The following is a 23,024-nucleotide window of genomic DNA, read 5'->3' on the forward strand; positions in this document are numbered from 1 at the left end:
TCCGCTTCAAGGGCGTTTCAAAAATTTGCGCATCGTGGGAAAATTGCTCTCTACGCAGAAACCGAAACTGTAGTCTTTGGAGAACAACTTAGATGGCGCCACATCACCGTAACGGCTACAATGAGGAGCTTCGGTTCGCACAAACAGACCGGAAGGAGGAATCTGAACGCACAGGCGAGCGTTCTGGGCTCTCGTTGCCCAGTTTGGGCTTCGAAACAATACCTGACGATACAGCATCGTCGTCAGGGTCCATGCTAATCGATACATCAAAAATATGTGGTGCAAACGCAGCGGAATTGAGTGGAACGGGGTTTTTTCGAGCGAGCGCCATTCTCGATGATGACGGCATGTTCGGAGCGCCCGACGCCGCACACCCAACTTCAAGCGCGTCTCAAAAATTGCCGCTTTTTGGCAAAAATATAAACTAAACAGGAAGTTGAAGTTTAATGTGTGAAGAACAAACCGAATGACTCAGCAAGTCCGTAGCGGCCGCGGTCGTGCTGCCGTAGCGCTTCGAATTTTTCGATCACCGGTGATCGAAGCACAGTGGCGTGGTAACGAAAGAGTTAAGCTTCGCCTTTAGGGGTGGAACGCAACAGCGCGTTGTAGCGCTGCCAGGGAGTCCACGGAACACCATCCGTTCAGCGCGATGCCTTGCCCTTTGAACGCAACGCTTTTTGAGGAAAGGAAATGGCGCAGTAATTCTCTGTCATCTCGGTGGACACCTGAACCGCACCGTAGAGGAAGGGAGGAAGTGGGAGTGAAAGAAGATAGATAAAGAGGAGCCGTAATGAAGAAAATGAAAATTGTATTTGAGGAAAGGAAATTACGCAGTAATTGTCTCACAAAATTCAGGGGGGCACTTTTTTGACCTAAAGTGTGGTCACTGATGCCCCTAAGAGTGGAACGCGACAGCGTCTTGCAACGCTGCCAAGGACTCCATAGAACTCCATCGCCCATTTGGTTCTACGCCTCGCTCGTCAGTAAATTGGTTTTTGAGGAAAGGAAATGTATCTGTCTCTCATTTGTCGGTGGACACCTAAACGTCGCGGGAAGGGAATGGAGGAGGATGAGAGTGAGTGAAGACACCATATTCACTAGACGCACCTTTGTTCATTCGAAACCATTGAGCTGGCATGGCGGAGTGGATAGCATGCTCGTCTCTCACGCCGAAGACCAGGGTTCGATTCCTGAGCTCGACCAATTTCTTAATCGGTTTTATTTATTTATATGCCCTCACTAGTAAAGCTAATTAGGCTAATTGGGTAATTAATCAATTAACTAAGCTCAGTCCCACTTACTTGGAGCATCACTATACGATCCCTTCAATTGGTTGCATGGTTACTAGCCAAAGTACAATGGGCCCCGTTTGAAATTCGCGCACTGTGACGTCACGACCGTTTCCACCAATTGAAAAGCGTGACATTTTCTGTCGACAACTGCTGCTTACAACGATGAGACATTAAAGGCTTCCGCCTTAATAAGCAATGCAGGCATGTCCTATGCTCACCTTCTCCACCTTGGCATAGCGCTTAATGTCGATCTCCTTGCGGCCGCCCTCCTCAATGCAGACGGTCTTCACGGCGTCCAGAGCAATCTTGCAGGCCAGGTCACTCCTGAGGATGATATAGTCCCCAATTTACATTATACTCAGAAACTTGTAGACAGCATAATGAAAACAACAATAATAAAAAAGTAGGCCATATTTCTTACACAGTGAAACACGTCCCAACCCCCACCCAAGAAACCTAAAAGAAAACAAGTTTGTCTAACATTCTTTTGCTGATATGGCGGGGTGTTCAGCTACTGCTCCCTTCATCCCAAATTATATAAGTCAATGAGCAACAGAAGGAAGAGAGAGAGAACAAGAGAAAACACATGCATACCATTTGCTAATGAACTTTGTTCCAATGCAGCTCTGAATAATCTCAGACATCTGCTCCTGGTTGTTCACATCAACTGGAACACTGAAAAATTGAAAACATTAGAGCCTTAGTTTTATCTCATCACAAGAAAAAAGCAAAAGAATAAGACAAGATGCACAGCACAGAACCAAATTCCTCCTTACCTGACCTTCTCCTTCAAGATAGTGATAATGTCCTCGAGCGCCTGACGATAAGCACTTATGATGACGGTGGGGTGCATGTTCTGGTCCAAGAACGGGAGTGCCGCACCCAGAAGCTCACCGGCTGGAAATGGGCACAATCAAATACAACCCACAAAACAGGACTACTGGCAGGCATATTACAATGCTCTTAAGTGGTGACACCAGTCACAGCAAATGCAGCGATCTGTCCAAAAAGAAGCAATTAGCTAGCGCAAGAATCTTTGCACTGGCATTTCAAAACCATGTTCAGCCAGGCTGTAGGTCGAACAAAATGCACCCCAATATTTAACAACAGCGAGTTATTTTACAGAAAATAATTATACTATCATATATAAGACCACCTCCTCGCTACCTGCTAGCCAAACACTTTGTTCATTATCGTTATCCGCTCAGAGCAGTTAGACAGGTAGGTTTATCAATGGCATGCAGGACACTGGCAAGAAATTGTGCATGGGTGTCACAAAAATGTTCCATCGCTACCATCAATACACAGGCCATATGATGCCCCCCGCCCTATCATCCAACCCAGCGTGACAACCAAATTATAGTTCTTCGAAGTAAACTTCCACTTGTGTTTTTGCCTGCAGACTACATCTCATTTTACTTTTGCTACTTTTTAATGACCACCACAATTCCTTCTGCAAGCATGGCTCCAAGCACTACGATCTGCATGTTAATTGCTGGTAAATAAACTGTTCACGATGACAAAAATGCTGAGACACACTCAAAGTGACTTTTGACTATACATGACTGCCACATTAAATCACTGAAAAAAAAAAAAGCCATCAATTTATTCGTCGAAAATAATATTCAGTGGAGTGGGGAGATAAAAAAAGTTCTTCGAATTTTCAAAACACAAAAACTGAAATGTCCAACCCCTACTCATGCCCTAGAAAGCTAGAACATAAAGGATGATGAATAACTGCTACACAGCAAGCCAAAAGACCATTCCACGGCTGCAACAAAAAAAATTGATGGTTTTGGAACACGCACATGCATGCACAACACAGAGTTCCTTACAAAAGATGTCAGAATTTCTAGCAACTGATACAACTGCCAGCAGTTACTCGAAATTAGTGCCTTTTCTATTTTGTATTCCCTTTTCTATAACGGTCACTTACAAATTACTTTTGCAAGTGTGCTTGTCTCATACAAACACAGTCGTATGTGCAGCCTGTTTCTGTATTTGCTTTTCATGCCGTGAAACCCAACACTTGCGTTGCTAACATCACATATCTGCAACAGCAAATGTGTGCACGCTTCCGAGATGACACCTCTACAGTTCTTTTCTACCTGCCTTTGAACACAATGTACCGATACCTGCTATTTAGAAACTTTCAAGTATCATTATCCACACTACTGAAATCTGCAATCCGTACACAAACACAACCAGAAGCTTCAGCAATTAGGACACAAGAGTTGCAAGTTGCCATATGAAAGAAGTGACGTATCAAGGTGCAAACGCATTCTGGTTCCCCAACGTCTTTGAGTAAACGTGATTTGGAAGCACTCGATTTTAGAACGAAATGTGACAGGCTCAAGTTTCTTTTCCAGATTATTAATCACAGCTTGAAAATAAACCAATCAAAGTACTCTGAAATTAAAACTGGAGAAATATCCCGCCATCGTTACAGTTTGTACATACCAATGCCCACAGTCCGGAATGATTGCTTTAAATTTAGTTTTTTTCCCAAGAACCATTAAGGAATGGAATATGCTACCAAACTCTGTTGTCACTTCACAATTACTTAGTGAATTCTTAAATAAGCTGCAGAATGTTTTATCGTCTACATGATTTATATGCAAGAGTTTTATTTTTTGTTTAAGGCGCGAACGTTTTATGTATCGAACTTTGTGCCCGTTTCAATGTTTGTGGCATTGCTATTTCTTATACCACATTACCCACTCCTGTTATAGCCCGTGATCAGGGCTGACAGTATAAATAAATGAAATGAAATAAAAAAACTGCAATGGCTCTAACAATGGCTCTGCCATGCAAAAATAATAATATAATAAAAAGTTGGACAGAAACAAAAACCACAGACAACGAGGCTCCATTGGATGCCCTTACCAAGAATGATAACCGAGGTAGTGCCATCCCCAACTTCCTCATCCTGTGTGCGGCTGATTTCAATCATGGACTTGGCAGCTGGGTGCTGAACAGTGATCTGTAGAAAGAATGGCCATTCTTTAATTGCAGGTAAGATCTTGTAATGTAAAAACTGAGGAAAGAAGAAGACGAAGAAGAAAAAAGAGAGCGCTGTGTTTAACTTAAGGGGGGACACTGGTCTTGAAAAGAAAATTTTATTAATTTAGCCATAGTTATGAAATTTTCAGGGCACATGTATTTTTGTGCACTGATTCTAGATATGTCATTTAATTTCATGTAAAGCAATTCCTTGACCACTTATGCACTTTTTATGCAAGTATATTGTGGAGAGTTTTGGAGAAAATTTGCTGCAGGAAACTCACTGAAATGTATGCCATTGGGTTCTCTTGACACCAAGGAATACAATAAGGGTAAAATTATCATCCTGGCTCTCATAGAACTTGAGTAATAGGTTACTGAAGCTGCGACTTCACACACAGGAATACACCTTTTCCTTCTCATTTCTTAAGCGACAACTTCAAAACTCTATAACTTAAGTTCTATGATAGGCAGGAAGACAATTTCACGCTTATTGTATTCCTTGGTGTCAAGAGAACCCAATGACATACATTTCAGTGTGTTTCCCGCAGCAAATTTTCTTCAAAACTCTCCGCAAAATACTAGCATAAAAAGTGCATAAGTGCTCAAGGAATTGTTTTACATGAAATTAAGTGACATATTTAGAATCAGCACACAAAAATACACATGCCCTGAAGATTTCGTAACTGTGACCTCATTAATAAAAATTTTTTCTTCAAGACCAGTGTCCCCCCTTAAGAAAGGAAAGATAAACACATGCGCTTCCTTTCTGCTGTGATCATGCCTTTGGTATTGCTGTACCATGGACTGTTTACGAACTTGGCCAGTTGGCAATTGTGGTAAAAGCAATTAAGCACTTACCTCTCGCAAGATAGCATTCCCATCATTGGTCATGATGATGCCACCAATTGGATTCATTAGCATCTGTGAAGAACAGATGATAGTTTAGCCTTTAGCTGACGGTCTTCCGCATTAAAAACCCTCGTAGTCAATTTTACCATGAATCCTATGAGAAAATATATAACTTCGCAAGCTATATAAAACTAAGTTATAAAACTAAGCGCTAACACTATTAGTTATGGACCAAGCAGAAAAAGCCTACTTTATACGGCTCACACACACTTCACATGTTTTCATCACTAGTACACAAAGGCCATAAGGAAAGGGCAAACAATTTACACACATCATGGAGGACAAACAGTATTCTAACCGTGTCAGTTAAATGTTCTCCGATGTGCATTGTCACACTAAAGTCTGAATTGGCTTTGACAACATACGGATGCAAGTGATTGAAGCAGCAAGGAAGTGAATTAATCTCTAAGTATGGGTTAGCTCACATTTGTAAGTAGCAACCTCAAGCCAATGGCTTAGAAAGCAGCTATGTAAACTGAATTAAGATGATGGCTTATATGCCCGCCATCGAACAAACTCAACCAGCTTATGAACATGGACATGCACGCACGTACACATGCACACACACCAGATATTTTTGCTTTCTTGGCCCTACACACCACCCCTGGAGAAGTGACAGAGAATTACTTCACGCGTATAACTTCATAGCTTAGCAAATATGGTAACTAATGAACAATAAAAATTAAAATAAAAGCATCATGTATTAAATCGAAAACTTCATCTTGATCCACGAGTGGATGTAAAGGCAGAGAACTGTGCCCCTAAGTGAGAAATTTTGAATTTTGGTGAGAGAACTGCACTGCCCCCCCCCCCCCCCCCCCCCCTTTATGATAAAGAAAAAATCAAGGAACAAACTGTGCAAAAAGAACCACTCCAAGAATTGCCCATAAATCTGTCCCTGTCCTGACCTGCTTCTATTCAAACAAGAAAAGTACAGACACTTCAACTGAGTAGCATCTTTCAAATTGAAATGGCCTGGTTCCATGTTTTGAAAAATTAAATCTAATTAATGATGCACGTCTGATTTTGATGTACTTCCTTTATAGCCACTTTACAAACAATCAAAATTCATAAAATTTTGAAAACCCGCCACAGTGGCTCAGTAGTTATGGTGCTTGGCTGCTGACCCGAAAGACGCGGGTTCGGTCCCGGCCGCGGTCGCTGGAATTTCTTTGGAGGAGAAATTCTAGAGACCCGTGTACTGTGCGATGTAAGTGCACGTTAAAGAACCCCAGGTGGTCGAAATTTCCGGAGCCCTCTACTACGGCATCTCTCATAGCCTGAGTCGCTTTGGGACGTTAAACCCCATAAACCAACCAGAAAATTTTGAAACATCAGGAAAAGATCACAAGGTTATGTCTGAACAAAGCAAGCATTCCGAGGCTAATGCTTACACAGTAGAAATGTTGAAAATGGAAAGTCACATTATGCGCAGCGGCACAGTGTTCCAACCTTAATTTACACTACACCAGTATGAAGAAATGCCATGAGGACAAAGGGTGCTCGTCTTTTATGGCTAATTTTTTTTTTTGACAAGGGTCCCTGTGAAGTTACCTACTCTTTCTCAAGAGGCAAGAGCAATGCCCCAATAGTTTTTAATTCATTGCAATATCTGTCACAAAGCTACATTCAGGATTTGAGTCACGGTGGCGAGGCTTGTCAAGCGGTCGTAATGACTGCTTTTTTCTTGCCGCCCTCAGTTTTTTTGTAAAAAAAAGCTGAAATAAAGTGATTGATTGATTGATTGATTGGTACACACACGCTCTTCGGCTGCATTTCAATGGCGAAGGCCAAAGGTATGCAGCGAAAGCGACCGCCGCGCCACTAGTGTCAGCGCCGTCAAATGATCCTTCACGCCGGAAGGAGCGGGAGGGGGCGCACTAGTGTATTCTCAAGCCACGCACGCCGATCGCGCGCGCTCGCGGATTTCTCCGAAGTTCGCACCGAGCGCAAAGCGAAGCGTGCGCGCGAGAGAGCGCGCGTATTTGGAAACTGTGCTCGGCGCCTGCGTGCGCAAGAAAAGAACGCCCTGAGCAAGCACCAGTAGCCATGACAACGTCATCAACGCAGTCGCCGCGATGATCTGTTGCTGCCGCCAGGAACGTTACCCTGAGGATGAACGAGGGGAGAGCTGTGAGTAGAGCAGGGCTGAGCGATCGCAAAAGCCAGAGCCCCGTTCATTTCGTTTCTTTCGTTGCGCACTGCTATTCTGCACTGCCCCGGGACCCGGCGGTCCCGCCATGCACCGCCTTTCGTCGTAAACAAGTCGAGTCAGGTAGCAACCATGTGGAAGAACCGAAGATTGGTTTCGCAGACGAGACGACGGCGCAACCGGCGGCGCGTTTCAGAACCGGAGCGTAAGTTTCGTCTGCAAACTCGCACAGCAGACAACGTCGATAGCTGGGCGGCGTCGCGCGCCACTTGCGCCGTGGCTGGCGGCGCAGCGTCTTGGGGTAGAGCGCGCCGCTCAGAAGCGACGGTGACGAAAACGTGTCCGCGCCTGACGAGGCTTCCCGATTTAGCGACGCGCTGTGGCTTCTTCAACTGGGCACGCAGCCTTCATCGCGATAGCGCGCCCGTTCCAAGTTTCGCTCCGCGTTTCTTTTCCCTCTCGCTCAACGCCATCGCGAAATCAATCAACGCACGCACGATGAAGAACCCGGTGCGCCGCTCTCACGCACGCGGAATCGAACCCGGCCTCCCTGGAGCAGGTCAGCGCGCGCGCACGGCACTACGGAGAGACGGGAACGCACTCGCCGACCGACCGACCGGCGCGATTCGATGGAGATCGGCCCCGCTGGTACGCCAAGCAACGCCGCGCCGGCAAAAACGGATCGAAAAGTACGCGCGTTTCTGGGCGCGCGAGTCGAGCGGGATTGCATGCTCCGTCGGCACAATGTACACAGACGGCTGTGCTTCGCCATTGTGCTCGTTGTTTGATGCTGCTGTCGACCAAAGCAACGCGCGAAGCACGTTGAAAACCTTCCTACAATGCGATTAACGGTTGGTACAGCAAGCCTCCAAGCCACAGCTTTTCTTAAAACCTTTCCTCCCTCCGGCTGCACAGGAGGCGCGCGCGCGCGCGGTGCAGACAGCCTACGAGGTTAGTCGCCAATGCCTCCAAAGCGTGAGCGCTGGCTCCGGAAGAAACAATACGCGTTTCATATCTGTCACGGAGCGCACAGGCCGTTCAGCTGCTCTTCCCAGGCGGCGCCGACGCGCGCGCGCGGTCACACCAGGATTTTTTTCTTTATCCCCACCGGAGACTGGCGGCGCAGCTAAGCTCTACTCGGAAGAGTGCGCGCATGCAACCACGGCTCGGCCGACCGTCCGAAAAGCTCGGCCGCGGTCCGTTCACTTCCAGCCTCTCGGGAAGCACAGCTGTGCCGCGCGGACACAATTCCACCGGCTGCCGCAACGTCGCGGAAACGCGACGCGGCCTTGGAGATATTGAAAGCTGTTCCTGCCGCCGCTAAGAGCTGGGTCGCGGGATTTGCATCGCGCGAAAGCGGAACGCGAATCCCCACTCCCGGAGCGCGCACGGCCCGTCGCCACTTGCGTGCCACTTGTTCGGCTCGCCGCTGCAACGCAGTGCGCGGTAAATGTGCAACCAGACAGCCGACGTCGCGCATGCTGCAGAAGCGAAGCCTACGGGGGTCCTGCCTATCTGTTTCCACAATCTACGAAGCATTTCCAAAATGGTCTTTTCTTTTGTTTCGTTCGAGACAGACACCAACAGGTGCGAGCCAAAAACCAGTACAGCAGCGACACACGCGGAAGAATGCAGCAGGAGAGAGACTGCTAGTTCAAAACTCCTGGTAACAATGGTGTAGAAAGCAACAAGTGTCTCCAAGGGTATACGCAGTAAAGCAGGTAGGGCAGAGCCAGAAATGTGTTTAATTGCATCACTACAAAAGTCAGGGTTGGTTGGTTTATGGGGTTTAACGTCCCAAAGCGACTAAGGCTACGAGAGACGCCGTAGTGGAGGGCTCCGGAAATTTCGACCACCTGGGGTTCTTTAACGACTGCGTTTATTAAAAGTCCCAGGAACACTGAGGCTGACGAAAGGCCAAACGTAGCCAGTCCCTTCTCCACTACACTGACCAGCAGCAAACGTGGTGCTGACAGCTTTTCAAAGAGATTGTGCATACATGAAACATTGATACACAAACAACTACGTGCTTGAAAACAGAAAAAAAGAACTGCTCTCAAGCTACAATAATGAGACGAAAAAAAAAAGCTAGAAACGAAACTGAAAAGTTGAGAAGTGCTTGCAGCAGCTGAAAGTGTGGAATTTTCAGTCCTGCACCTGAGCATGGAGTGAAAGGGGAAGCACTCCAGGCGTGTCTTATTTTTAGGAACGTGCCTGCCGACACCAACCCACACTTGAAAAAGTAACAAGAAAGTAACTGCCAGACGAAAGAGAAAGTCGGGGGAAAAAAACAAAAATGACTGAGACTGAAATGGGGTCCAGACTTAGACTGGACTCGTAACTGAGGCAGGAACCAATAGGCCTGTGGTTCCACAAGCTGCCGTGTCGGCAGTGGGACAAGAGACGTGTTCACCCTCCTCTAACAAAACCTCGACACGAGCCAAGACTGCAAATGCGAACTTGTCAGGGCAAGGTGAATCAAATAGGCAAGTTTCTTGTCATTCTTCAATGATCAGAAGCATTGCTGCTTGTTTTAGTCACTATGCAGTGCACAGTTATGCACTATCAGCCATGAAGGTTATGAACCAGCCAAGCTGTTAAAGAAAGGCTTTTTCTTGCCCGTTCAGCAGAAGGCCTTAAATTAACCTGCAGGCTGTGTATGCAAGTGCACAATGCATTTCTTGATAATAGGCCACAATGAAACCAAGGTTTTTCGCAGCCATGTGGTACATAAGTTTTTCTGGCTGACGACACTGTTCACGAACCTCTGTCAGATTGTGTGCTATAGTTGGACACAACTTAAGAGCACAGCAGCTTTTCCCCGTCAAAGGACCCCCTTCCAGCCAATGGGGTCAGCCATTTCTCAAGACCCGGATAGTGTGACAAAGCAAGGAGTGGTTAATGAAAGGGGATAATCCCTTCCCTCTATGGTCCAGGATAGACCCCTCTCTCCATTGTGACGCCGCCCTGCACTGCCATGTTAGCAGGGTCATGAGAATCGGCTGACGCCATTGGCTGGAAGGGGTCCTTTGACAGGGTAAAGCCGCTGTTTTCTTGAGGTGTATCGGACAGTAGTGGTATGAAGGGGAAACAGGACAGCAGTTTTAACCCTATGACACCCAGGTACTGAAAATGTGAGGTAAAAGTTACAAACTAGATTTCATCACAGAAAGTCCTTTCATTAGAGAAATGGGGAAAACTGGGAGGCAAATAAATTCGGTCAAATTTATGATCTGTAAATGGCTAAGGACGATAAAACTGGGTGCAAATAATGTTGTTTGTTTACCCATATAACATACTTTTTTTTTTCTCAAAATATCTGCGAGGATTTCGGGGTGTGTTCATTACACACAGTAAAACATTCAAAAGAATGTAAGAGTAAAAACGGGCCAAAATGTTGGCTTATGGAACAGATACTTTATCTGATGCGACTCACTTTCTAGACAAAACAAAACTCACTACTTAGCATGAGTTCTGTGCTCGAAAGGATAATCAACAATTTTCATTTTTAACTTGTACAGCACCCCATGATGCTCCCCAAAATGAGCACAAGAGTTCACATCAGCACAACTCATAGCTTTAAGTGCAAAGCCCCAACTGCTACAATCCTGAACACGCCAGTTCGAACAGAAAAACCTTTTGTGCCCACGCGTGGTTTCTATTGCTTTCTGGATTCCTCGCAGATCATTCTTATTTTCCCCATGGTAAAGAAAGAGTTAAAGGGCCAAGCAGGCACATGCGTCAGAACACACTCTGACAACTTGTGATAGCTAATATGTAGTAATGTACAACCTCCCAAATTTTTATTAATATTGCGCAAGCGTTGACTGCCCAGCACAGCAGCACTGAGGTGAAACAGAGTGGAAATCGGGAGAGGGAATGAGCATGCGCACCAATCATGAGCTGAGCTGTGTTCTGACAGCATTGGTTTGTGTCCTATCTGTTGTGCATTTGTGGCTCTAGATTGGTGTACACACGCAATATTCCATGCACGACGCTAGGCCCCGGATACATTTTCAGGTAGCACCTCAGGCGCGTTTGTTTGGTAAAGCGCGAAATTTAAGGGGCCTAAACAATCAGTTTTTCGAAAGTAGGGATCGCAACTGATTTCTTGGGCAGGCTAGGCAGCTTATCGCAAATGTGTGCTCTTTTCAGTATCACCTGCCAATGACAAGTTTTAGGAGCTGCAAAAAGATTGCGCAAGGGAGCGTATGCAAACTTTTAGTACTTGCGCATTTACAGACTAAGCACCAGACTACACAGCTAAAAAATTGTTGAAACAAAATGAAACAATCGGAAAAAACCCCAGCAGTGTTGATGCTTAGGCAGCACTTTGTGTGTTAACTTGCCTGAAAATAAAATAAGCAAACTAAAATTTGGACCATAAAACATACCTTGAGCATTGCCCTCGGTCCAAGGCAAGTCCGTATGACATCTGCAACAGCCTAAAAAAAGAGAAGAAAAAAATGCTTAAGACTGCCCATAAGAAGGTCAAATTTATACAAAATAGCAAACTGTATGTCCCACGCCTTGGTAAAAAAAAAAAAAAAAGACGTTCACAGTGGTAATTCAGACATCACCCAACCTTCTCCGGGCCGGTTACAGCCCTCCGAGGAAACCGCGAATAGTTACGAGTGAATTTTCATCATTATCACCACTGGGAACGAATGTTTTGAAGAAAACAACCGAACACCACCGTCGACCCACGACGGGAGTCGAACCCGCCACCTACCAATCCCGAGACCGAGGCCTTTCCCAACTCGGCCACTGGCAGGCACACGGAGCAGCATGATAAAAGAGCAAGTGATCATCGCTGAAATATAACTGCTTAATTATTTAGCACATAGTCATACTCCTTCTTATCGCTCCTGCCGTAACTTTTCTTTTAGCTGCCCGCTGCACCTAGCAAAGTTTTGCTCATGAAGAAATAAATACCCGTTTAGTAACAGCTAACACAAACAGACGCCAAACCTCTATTAAGATTGAGACCAATCCGTTCAAATTTGCCGCGCGCCTACTCCCAACTTGCAGAAAGTTTGCCTTTTATGGTCTCCAGCGTTCCACCGCGCGTCGATAACCAGGAGCCTAGAATTTGTGGTTGCTACTTGAGGCTTGCCCAGCCTGATCCCCGAATACGCTTTACATCATGAAGGCTGGAGGCAGCAGCTCTATGCGGTACCCATCAGCGAAAAACGACGGCTTTTCGCTCGTCAGTGGGCGAACGCATTTTCTTTGTGAGTGAGTCGCTCAGTCACAGTAAGCCTAGCGACGCCGACACATGATTGCGGCACCGGGCAAAATGCCTGTATATATTCCTCTTCCGGACCTGAATGCACGAAAACACGATGATATACGCAAAAATACATCATACAACACAAATTATCGCAGTTGGTTCATGTCATTTCATTCAAAATATGCGCAAATTTGGGTTGTCACGCCGCCGTCGCTCACCTTTGCAGCTCGAACATTCTCGATCTGAACTTTCCTGCCAGACTCGCGTTTGGTGTTCTGGCCTGAAAAGAAGACGCCGATAATAAGTGAAACATATCCCAATGTACTGAAAAGACTAATTGAAAAGAATCACGTATTCTTACTCAGAACGAGGATCGGAACTTGCCCAGGGCCCATCATTTTCGCTACACGCGGGTGGCTAACTTGGAGGAGTAAGTGGGAGTGCCGCGAGGAGAGATGATACGAGAAGACTCATATAAAGCAACGAAGTAAGCATGAATTGGCGTAGTAGCTGCGTCCTCTTGCGGCAAAGTACGTCACTACTTACAATATTAACGCGTCAGTGGCGCTGTCTGTCGCCTAAAGTCATAAGTGTAATGCGATGGTCGCGGCAGCTGTCGTTAGTGGGCGCTACTATTGATACGCGCAACAGAAGCGCCCTCTGTCCGTGTCAGCCAGAAGCTGGCATTATGCGGCGCTCCGCGCGGAGTTTTTGCAGTTGTGCGGGATGTTTTCGTTGAGCATGATGGGTGTGTGGAAAGACCAGCCTAAAGCGCCGAGTGGTGGCCCATGACCTCGGTGTTTTGACCCCCGGGACCCCCGTTAGTGGCCCCTCCTCGATCCCGCACAGAGTGTTGTGCCCGGATGGACGTTGGTGAGTCCGTTTCACCGTTTCGATTTTGTTCCGCGTAGCGCTCCACTAAGAGTCTTGACAGCTTACAACGCGCAGTGCGGACTTCGGTGGCCTGGGTGCTCCCATGATCACTCTGCTGTTTTTGTCTCTCCATTGATAGTGCACTCTATCGGCGTTGACGGTAAATCCACGCGCAAAGCCTGCAGTCGGGGGCAGGGGCGCCGTGGGCTTAAGTAGTCCTCGACACACTTGTTTCGGTTCGCAGCGCTCCTCTTGCTCAGAACTTCTGAAGTGGGAGAAGCGCGTATACTGTGGCGGGACCTCCGCATACTTCTTTTTCGGCGGAAAAGAGCGCTGAGGAAGGGGTTAGATCTCGCTTGAGTAAAATATCCGTAATTTTAACTGGAATGTATACTAAAAATAATAAAGAAAAAAAAGCTTCGAAATAATATGCACAAGTCGTTTACGCTATACCCTGTTATGCACTTGTCAAGGACATTTTTTTTCCTTTTTTTTACATTTGCTGCATAACCACATGCGCTCCATCGTCTCTTTTTTTCTACATTTTTGCGCGCGCTCGACATCTAAGCCGGAGCTCAGCAAAGTGTACATGCATGGAGCTCAGTTGCCCACAACTCCACATTTGCGGCAAAACGCCTTCTTCCTCGGTATCACATATACTGCGGTCACGAAGAGTGCTTCTTGCATATTTAAACGCACCACCCCGCTTTTATTTTCTGCTTGTGCAGTTTCGTGGTGATAAACTTTTCGATCCTGACCTATATGTCCCAAGCGCTGGACGGCTCGGGTGGGTCGTTTTTGCGTCAACGATCGCAGGCGTCCCATAATTAACGCTCGAGCCATAGAAAAGGACGACGGTCCTCCGTTTACGGGGGCAGTAAAACGAAACTCGAACGAGCTCGTTGTACTCCTCGGGTGGCCGGCACGGCTGCCTTCAAAAAGTTGCGTGCGCATATATATTTTCAGCAGCCGCGCTGTCGACGAGCTGCTTGGATGCTAGCAATCGAGTTTATAGTCCTCTTAACTATTTTCGTTGTCTCCACTGCTAAGTAAAATCTGATTAGCACCACATTTCGGGGACTTATTGGTGCTGCTCATGTGAGCTTCAAGTATCAGTGTGCAATCAGACAAAATAAAACAAAAGAAAATGTTCACTCACTGGCGGAAAAGAACAAAAAAAGGAACACCTTCCTATCTCCTGTAAAGAACAGGACTCAATCATAAAATGGCAGAACAACGAAACAGTTGTAAATAGAATGCGTACAAAACCGTGTACAGGGGAAAAAAAGAAAAGGGTGCTTGTATTCACACCAGAAACAGTTTAACGTCCTTTTTTTTTTGTGTGTGTGTGGGCGTGTGTTTAGATAGTTATTTAAATATCTGGCATCCATCACAAGCGCAAATCGAATAAACGCGGGAACAAGAGAGTGAACGCAAACGGACGCGTCGCAGCAAAATTTTCTTATGCGGGCCTATGCGCCACATGCTCTCGCGCGCGACTGCAGTGCCTGCGACGTTAGCTTTCCTGCCGAGACCGCGAGCTCAAGGTGACGGCCAACTTGCCGGAGGTGGCTATAAAAAAAAAGCAAGGCGCAGTAACTGTACTGGGTGGACACCCGAGCTCTGGTGTAAAGAATGTGCTGGGGTGGAATAAAATAAAAGGAAAAGAAGGGCATCTGATTGCGAGGTTTCGTGTTGCCCGTCTCGCGGTGACAGTACACGTACACGACATCGTGTCATCCACTTCTCTATGCTTGCACGCGATACGTTGATAAGTCACGCTGAGTGCTTTTTCCTCTTTTTCCCCGTACCTTTCTTTCTCTTTTTCGGCTTCTTTGGGTTTATTTTCCCTGTACGTCTCGGTACATTGCCTACTTAACGTTGACGGCAGCACTTGACTCACTTATTCGTATGTGAGTTGGAAGGCCCTGCATACCATATTCGCTATGGCGAATCATCGTCGTACTTGGTCCTGCTGCTAGTTTGGCGGAAATATAACTTTACTCAAGCATCATCGCTATTAAGGCATTATGTCACCGGTGTTCGTTTTTGTCTTCTTCATATGACGCTGATTGATTAAAAAAAATTACTGTTTAAGTAAGTGTTGCCTCGGTGCAGTACATCTCTCACGTAGTTGCTGTGCTTATGCTTAATCGCATAAACATAGTAGCTGAGAGCATTCAGTATTATTAAAAACATGTAACGTTTGGGAAGCTGACAGCTTTTCGGGGGTCCTATTCTTAAAGCTGTTAGCATGCTAAATCAGTTTAATCATAATTGGCTTAGTTTATTTTCACTGTAACCTTGGTTCATTGTGTCGTCATTGTCCCGACTACCGTGAGCTGTGGTTTCAAAAACAGAGCACGGACTTCCTGTGATCATTCGATCGGACGGTATTGGCTGATCGATGCCAGCTGTATAAATATTCAATTTATGGCCCGCTATACGGGCCGTGGTTGAAATTTTGCGCACACATAGATTGAATATAGTTCGAGAGCGGTCGTTTTAAAAGCAGTCGGTACATTATCCAAGTAGTGCAGCCAATTATTATTCATACCTCCACCTTTTTTACTTTACTGCTGTACTTGGTCTGGGAAGCCAGCTTTCCTTTGTGAAGAAAGCGAGCCCCTGCAGAAAGTTTGTTTTCTTGAAAATTTTATAAGGAACGTATGAGCGTATATGTTTATGCATATTCTAGCATGTTTAACCGGGCACTGATTGCTCCGACTTCTTTCTTTCTTCACTTCTTTATTTGTACATGTCGACAGACAAAGGCGGCTCGATCGTTGTTATCCTATATCCCGAGGGAACTCGTGCAGGAGGGTGTCTGAGTCAACTGAAGAGCCACTCGCTTTTGAATGCCGCTTATTTCTTTAGGGTACGTTTAAAGGGGTTTCAAGAGGCATTCGTACCGTCCCTACCTCTCTTTCGTCTTCTTTTTCCGGCTGTCTTAATAAAATAAAAGAAAGGAAGACGAAAATTTCGTTCTCTTCTTTTAGGCTTCTCGCCAACCCTATCGACTGCTTCTTGATCGAAACGATAAGGAAGAAAACTATGAAGGTAGAGAGCTCCTGCGTATTGTTTTAGGCTCTTTTTAAAGTGTGCCACACACGCGTTTCAAGGTGGAGAGCAACCCACGCGAAGGAACAAATATAGCGCACGCGCACGGTCACATGCACCGGGAGTTCAGGAATCGATTACTCAAAGGTTATCGATATAGTGTCTCGCGCGAGCTTGAGCCTGCTGCTGATGCGAGCGGCTGGTTTGGCTTGAAGCGGTGCGTGCGTTTTATCGTTTCTGCAGATCGAGGGACATGAGATCCCCTGTCGGTCGTTTTAAGTAATTGTAGCTCACCGTATAGGTTCTTACAAGTTATCTTTATATTTTTACTCATTTCACGTTGGCTGAACATATCGTATAAGTATAGGCAGCATACAACGCATTATTATTTTTTTCCTATTTTCGTCCCTCTTTTGTTTGAGCGTGTCATTTTGAGCTGCACGGTTTTGTTTGGTTTGAGTCCACAATTTAATTTTGCCGAGCGTTTCCGTCAGGCCCTTGTGAGCAGGTTTGTAAGTGACAATACAATGAAATACAATGCAGCAATACAATGCAATACGATGCAATTCAATCGGTTCCTGAAAATACAATAAAATACAAAACACTACAATAAAGTACAATACAAAATAATACAGTGCAGTTTTATTGCTCTTGTGGGCTGGGCGCATGTTTGTTCAGTGCTGTTATTCGCACCGTAAGTCGGGGTGGAGAACTGCAGCTCGTATTAGGCCCTCTCGCTGGTATGCGAGCATGTGAAGCTGCTGCCGCTGCATTCTATTGACTGTACTTAATTTTATCTTTACGAGTAGCAGTGCCATAGAGGCAGCATGCCTACCCCAAATTTAAATCCCGCCACCCCTTTTTTTCATCGTCACCCCGCTAAGAATATCCTGGCGCCGTCCCTGATACAGCCGATCAAATCTCGCACACACGTGCCTTCCCGAGACCCGCGGGCACGCTTCGCCACTGAATAAGGAGCGTGCGAAGTCGAGGGTGAGAGCGACGATGTGAAGTCGAGCGAGAAATTACCTTTGATTTTTCACGCCAGGTCCGGGTTTATAGTTCAGGGTAAGGTGGAAGGCACAGGACGTTAAGAAACTGTTTTTTTTCCTTCTCCGCATTTGGCGTGGTGAACCGGGTAGGGAGTTGGGGGGGGGGGGGGGGGGGGGGGGGGGGGGGGTGAGTAGGAGGGAGGTGAATTTTGCCTCGAGACTCTCAGTGTGTGTTGTCGTTCGTAGCTCGGTGATGTCGGCAGTGCGTGCAGGAAGGGATTCCGGATCGCGTCAACAATTCGATCCTACCAGTGCTATAGGCGGAGTTAGGATTGTACCCTCTAAACAGAAAGGGATAAAAAAGGAGTAAGTTGTCCTCTGGCGCACTCCCTTTTATAAAAGGGACTGCGCTAGAGGAGAACTCACTCTCCCATAGAGGCGTATCCGCGTTTAGAGAGTAGGGTCTGCGTCTGAGCGTTCCTGAGAATGCAAGCATCGTGTGGTGAATGTATTTGTCCCTGTATGTCTGCGTCTATCTGCTCTTTGCTGCCGTGTATCTGTTCCCCCACTTGTAACCGGTGTTCCCATTACCAGTGTATGGTGAGAGAACGAAGTGGGTCTGCTCGGGTAAACATTTCGCCAAGGAGCGGAGATTTCGCCGCGGCTGGCTAACGGCCTACGCCAGGGGGAACGTGCGGCGTGCCGGCCATTGTACGTCTTGGAGAACGCTTAGTTAGAACTGCCCCGGAGCGGCTACTTCGAGTCGGTATGTCGGCCATCTGCATTGCAGGTGAATTCTCGAGAGACATGCTCATTTACGTGCTCTGTACCCTCTGTGCTTGTGCACATACCCTTCCTCCCCAAAACTGCTGCACACGCTGCTACATACGCCCGTGCGCTGGCCGGGCGCAAGCCACATTGAGTCCCGACTTAATAAGCAAGCGCAGTATACTCGTCTAGGCGCCTACGGTTTGAAGAGACGCGTGGCATTCTTCGCGACACGGCGCCAAGATCTGTCAGATGTCAGCGTCCTGCTCTCGCCATGTACTGCACCTACATTCGCTCCGTTGCAGATGAGAGCTTTGAGGAAATTTATGCAAACTAATGCGAAGAACATTGTTTTGTTCGCTCCTTTCTTTCCCATTTTTTTTTTTCAATTACAAAGACGCGGGGCACATATGTCGCACTGGCGAGGATTTTCGCCCGTGTGCGTTCCTGGTGTCACCTTCGCGCGACCAGTCGACGAATTGTGAACTGCTAGACTTATCTCGGCTTGTATGCTTGTTCGCTGCTAATTACAGCGTTGATGAAATGTCTGTAGAGTATACGCGGAGTACAAATGTTAGTGATTACCTCCTTCTCCGACTTTTCTCACATCCTTCGTCCGTTCAGGGCGCAGTTAAAATTTCCATTTCCCCTCAGAGGGGAACAACAGTTCGTGAGCCTTTCCTGTCTTCGCAACCTCTTCCTACTTCTCTTATTTTCCTCTTTCAGTGTATAGTCATTCAGTAACAAAAATCAAAGTATCGATATCGCTTCCATTTTCGCGGCTCTTGTCGCATGTTATCTCTGTAACCGCCGCCGCTATCACTTGACACTCCTCGAAAGGAGTAATGAAACTTCGCTGTTTCACTTAGAGCTAGATCACTCAGCCTGCAAGCCATTTGTAACGCGATAGCATTATAGGAGGGCCATAAAGGCGAAAACGGTCTGGCGGCGTCGGCGTCGTGTTTAGCCTCCACCTGCTAGGTGGTGCTTTAGGGAGATTCGCCTCTCTCTACTTGCTACCCGCCAACCGCCCCCCTGACTTCTTCCCCCTGTCCACCTGTAGGGGAGCAGATGGAGACGCCGCGCCAAGAACGACTCAGCAAAAATGAAAATGACTACGAAGGAAATGAAGCTTGCGGGAGCTACTCTTTCTACCCTTGCCCAGGAAGAGCAACCTGCGTCTCACAAGCCCTACCTTTGGCTGTGTTCGAAACAGCCACCTGCCAGTGCAGTGGGGCATCGCTTAACGGCTACGCCACTGCGCTGGTATAGCGGTATGAAGACTCGCCGCCATCGATGAAAGTGACACATTCTTCCTACTTGCGCAGTAGAAATTCGAATCAGAATGGGAATATATTTTGGGGGGTGGAAGACAATGAACTCAGTATAGGAATAGGATCAGAACTGGCACTGAGTGTCGAATGAAAAAAGCATGCCACCGTATTTCCTCCTCGTCAGTCGAATTGATCGAACCCTAAAAATGTTTACACCTGCAACTGACCTTTGCAAAAAAAAAAAAGAAAAAAGAATGGAAAGTCACTGAAACGCACAATGGAGATGAAATTCGCGTGGTGCAAAAGGCATGCATGTACGGGTTCGGCCACAAGTAAACGGAGCACGTTGTTCTGTTCGAAGTGCAATTGCGGATATTCAAAATTATGCAAGTGCGCTTTCCCCCATAACAATGTTGCCCAAGACAAGATGGCTGACCATGCGTTTCCAGCTGAAACAAAGCAAGAAGGACTAGATTTTTGTTTTATTCTTCCAAAATACGTTTCGTACATCCTATCCACACCCTTATCGCCTGTCCTGTAGCCCTCGCAGTTTTTTTTTTTTATAGAGAAGTCGGCCATCTTGTCTGTGGCAACACAGTTAAGTGGGAAAGCGCGCTTGCGGAATTTTGAATATCCCCTATTGCGCCTTCTCAAACGGAAATAAAGAAACATTGTTTATCCACGATGAAATGCACTAGCATCCACTGCCAGGATGCACACACCATAGGTGACACTTTCAATTAGGCAGCTCCTGAAAAACATTAAGAGCCAATACGGTGCTCCGTTTAATCTGTCCGCGCCTGTACGGCATGCGTACTCGTTGGGCGACCTGCATACTCAGCCAAACGGACGGCCACACATGAAACGTCTAAATTTGCGTCCGCTATTTGGAGCCAACAAGCGAGGCGATGACGCGGCGTGGTGTATACTATATCCTATATCGACGGCTGCCGGTCGAATATGTATCCCTGCACGCTCACCCTCTCTCCCCACTGCGGTTCGTGCGTGCCAGCGCCTCTGGTGTGTTCTGTGTAAATCGAAACGGAGCGGCACCCATGCGGTGGCGGAGTCGTTAGGCGCGGGATGCCGTGCGTTGGCGCAGTCACGTTTCTTTTCGCCCACGGCTCGCTCGCTGTATGGGCGTCGAGCCGACGCTGTGTAGTGCGTCGGCCGTCTAGACGCGTCGGCGCCGCCTCTCGGTGTCCCTATTCCTTTCTGTTTTTATATCTCTCTCTCTCACTCTCTCTCGCGTGCGTCGTCGTCGGCGCTGTTGCTGTCAACGCGGCCGGCGCTGCTGGATCGCTCGGTTCCACGCCAGGCAGGGGCGACAGCGCGCGCTGCCTTTGACAGGGTGAAACTGACGCGATGACGGAAGCTGTCCTTCGATTTTGCTTGAAAGGTCAGCCGCACATGCCTTCCATTGGACCTACAGCCTTGTTCGATCGTCCCGCGGCTATAGACCTTTTCACTGCTCACAGCTTGATTAAGCGCGCATGCGTGTTGGACTGTGCTGCGCATTCGCAGTAGGTGCCCGTATGAAATACGCCAATCAGAACGCTGCTGGCACAGTCCAGGAGTAAGATGTGGTTCATACTGTTCATGTGGCTGACCTCTCCTTTGATTTTGGTGCTCGGCATTCTCGTTTTTTTTTTTTTTTTTTTTTTTTACATCTACTGCTTCGTTGGTGCACTGACTGCAAGGATGTATGTTCAACAAACTCACATATTTTCTTGCTCTGACGTACTGTGACTATTCCCACTCCCCCAGAGTTCAGAAAAGTCGTTTCAGAAAGGTCCCCGCAAGGCAAGTCGATATGTAATGGATAGACCGTAAATGGAGGTGCGTCGTGATCATAGATACGCTGGAGCACCTCGGTAGCCGTGCGCTTTACGATTCTTTCCCCAGTTCATTATCTTTTCCCCTATTCTTCATTGGTCAGCTCCGCCTTTGATGACGGGCCCACGGATGTCATTGCACGCTAGCTGTTAGCCATGACGTCACAGGTGATGATGACCAATGACGGACGTGCCAAGGATTGAATGGGGAAAAAGATAGTTCGAAAATACTGCTGCCCGATACGTTTTTTTGATCTGAAGATCTGCGGTTTTCTTTTCCATAAGCATGCCGTGGACTTCCTATGTGAGGTTACAACTGTTCCGAGCGCTTCTGGTTCGCTGTCAGCCTTTCTTGGCCAGTACATACATGCAAGCACTAATGAAGCCGCCTCTCCGCTCGTCAGTATGCATGTACCATCTCTAATGAGGAGCTTGCGCGAGGCTTTTCTCTACCCGTGTGTTTGTTCTGTCAGCTGCCCGACTGAATCCGCTCCTCTATGCATATGCGACACCTAACGAGGCCATTCTTCCTTTATTAGCTTTTACTAGACTCTCGTATCTTCCCGGCTAGTAAGCTTTTGCGCTGTTTGATTGAGCTTGAATTAGCGAAACTTGGTTAATACAATGTGGAGACACAAACAAGCCTACGTCAGAGAAGCGCATAGATTTTGTTTCCTATGAAGGCTCGTATGACGCTAGACCAACGCAAGGGACCTTTGTCAGCCTTGTGCACAGCGGAACGTTCGCTCGCATCGATATATCGACTTTTTGTCCTGTTTCTTCAACCATTAGAGCCACCCTTCCTTTCCAATGGGGTCGCGCGTTCGTTGACCAGATAGGTTTGTTCGCCGGTCGGCCTTGTCTGTGCCTCATTTATTTGCAGGCACTAGCGGCAGACAGCTCGCTAATTCGTCCTATAGCTACCGCGGTAAAATTTGTAGCTGTCGCTCCGAAGTGGAAATTGCACATCCTCACGAGCGGAGCCCAACTGTGGGATTAGTTTTAATCAGTAGGGCGTTAAACCTGCCACAGTTTTAGACGGCATTTTTTAGGACCGCATGGGCCGCTTCGATTTACCGAGCTGGGCAGCCCGATGGCTGCCAGAAAATTCGCTCCCGACAGGAAGGCGCATCATGGTCACATGAGTTGGCGGCCACCGGAACCAGCCGGCCGGCAATCACGGCGGCAAGGCTAGCAAGGCTATTCGCGGATCACGGAGGGCAGCTGCTCTCCACTGAGGAATAAAATGATCCTCTCCGTTTCTTCACATTTTGCTGGGTCTCGTTGCTACGCACACGCGTATGACAGAAATAGGCTCCTTGGGAGCAAAAAAACAAAAAAAAAAACAACAACAACAAACAAAACCGACGCGAAGAGTGCAGCTGCAGACTGCGGAACAAACAGCTGATCGCGTTCGCACCCGTATGCAGCGGCGACGACGACGCGAGCACGCGAGCGTGTGCCTTCGGTGCATTTACATTGCGCTGTGTAAGCATAGAAATCTTCAAAAGCTTATGCTACGAGCGATCGCAATCTGACGTCTTTCAGCCGACACCACATTAGTGGGAATAAATGCGCGTGCGTTGCTCGTCAAATGACATGCCGTGTACTCTCGGATTGTCGCGTGTTT

The 23,024-nt window shown here is 47.2% G+C and overlaps 2 protein-coding genes across 3 annotated transcripts in view; one reads left to right on the forward strand and one right to left on the reverse strand.

The window, feature by feature from the left end:
* Nucleotides 1-13,027, reverse strand: part of CCT3 (chaperonin containing TCP1 subunit 3) — a 31,531-nt gene extending 18,504 nt beyond the window's left edge. Inside the window, exons 1-8 of the mRNA XM_089545160.1 lie at nucleotides 12,954-13,027; nucleotides 12,811-12,872; nucleotides 11,754-11,804; nucleotides 5,157-5,219; nucleotides 4,179-4,275; nucleotides 2,069-2,189; nucleotides 1,887-1,967; nucleotides 1,511-1,616 (exon numbers count right to left, since the gene is read on the reverse strand). Coding sequence (XP_089401286.1) covers nucleotides 1,511-1,616; nucleotides 1,887-1,967; nucleotides 2,069-2,189; nucleotides 4,179-4,275; nucleotides 5,157-5,219; nucleotides 11,754-11,804; nucleotides 12,811-12,872; nucleotides 12,954-12,990 — 618 coding nt within the window. The 5' untranslated portion in view covers nucleotides 12,991-13,027. The remainder of the gene's footprint in view (nucleotides 1-1,510; nucleotides 1,617-1,886; nucleotides 1,968-2,068; nucleotides 2,190-4,178; nucleotides 4,276-5,156; nucleotides 5,220-11,753; nucleotides 11,805-12,810; nucleotides 12,873-12,953) is intronic.
* LOC149342685 (multiple C2 and transmembrane domain-containing protein-like) overlaps nucleotides 7,118-23,024 on the forward strand; it is a 214,882-nt gene continuing 198,975 nt past the window's right edge. Inside the window, exon 1 of one of the 2 annotated variants that reach the window (XM_089545157.1) lies at nucleotides 7,118-7,340. In XM_089545157.1, coding sequence (XP_089401283.1) covers nucleotides 7,286-7,340 — 55 coding nt within the window. In that variant the 5' untranslated portion in view covers nucleotides 7,118-7,285. Of the gene's footprint in view, nucleotides 7,341-12,317; nucleotides 13,466-23,024 lie in introns of those variants that run through there. The other variant, XM_089545158.1, reaches the window with a different exon arrangement.

Source organism: Amblyomma mixtum, chromosome 5 (genome assembly GCF_055824585.1).
Source record: "Amblyomma mixtum isolate Tamu chromosome 5, ASM5582458v1, whole genome shotgun sequence".
NCBI classification, from domain to species: domain Eukaryota; kingdom Metazoa; phylum Arthropoda; class Arachnida; order Ixodida; family Ixodidae; genus Amblyomma; species Amblyomma mixtum.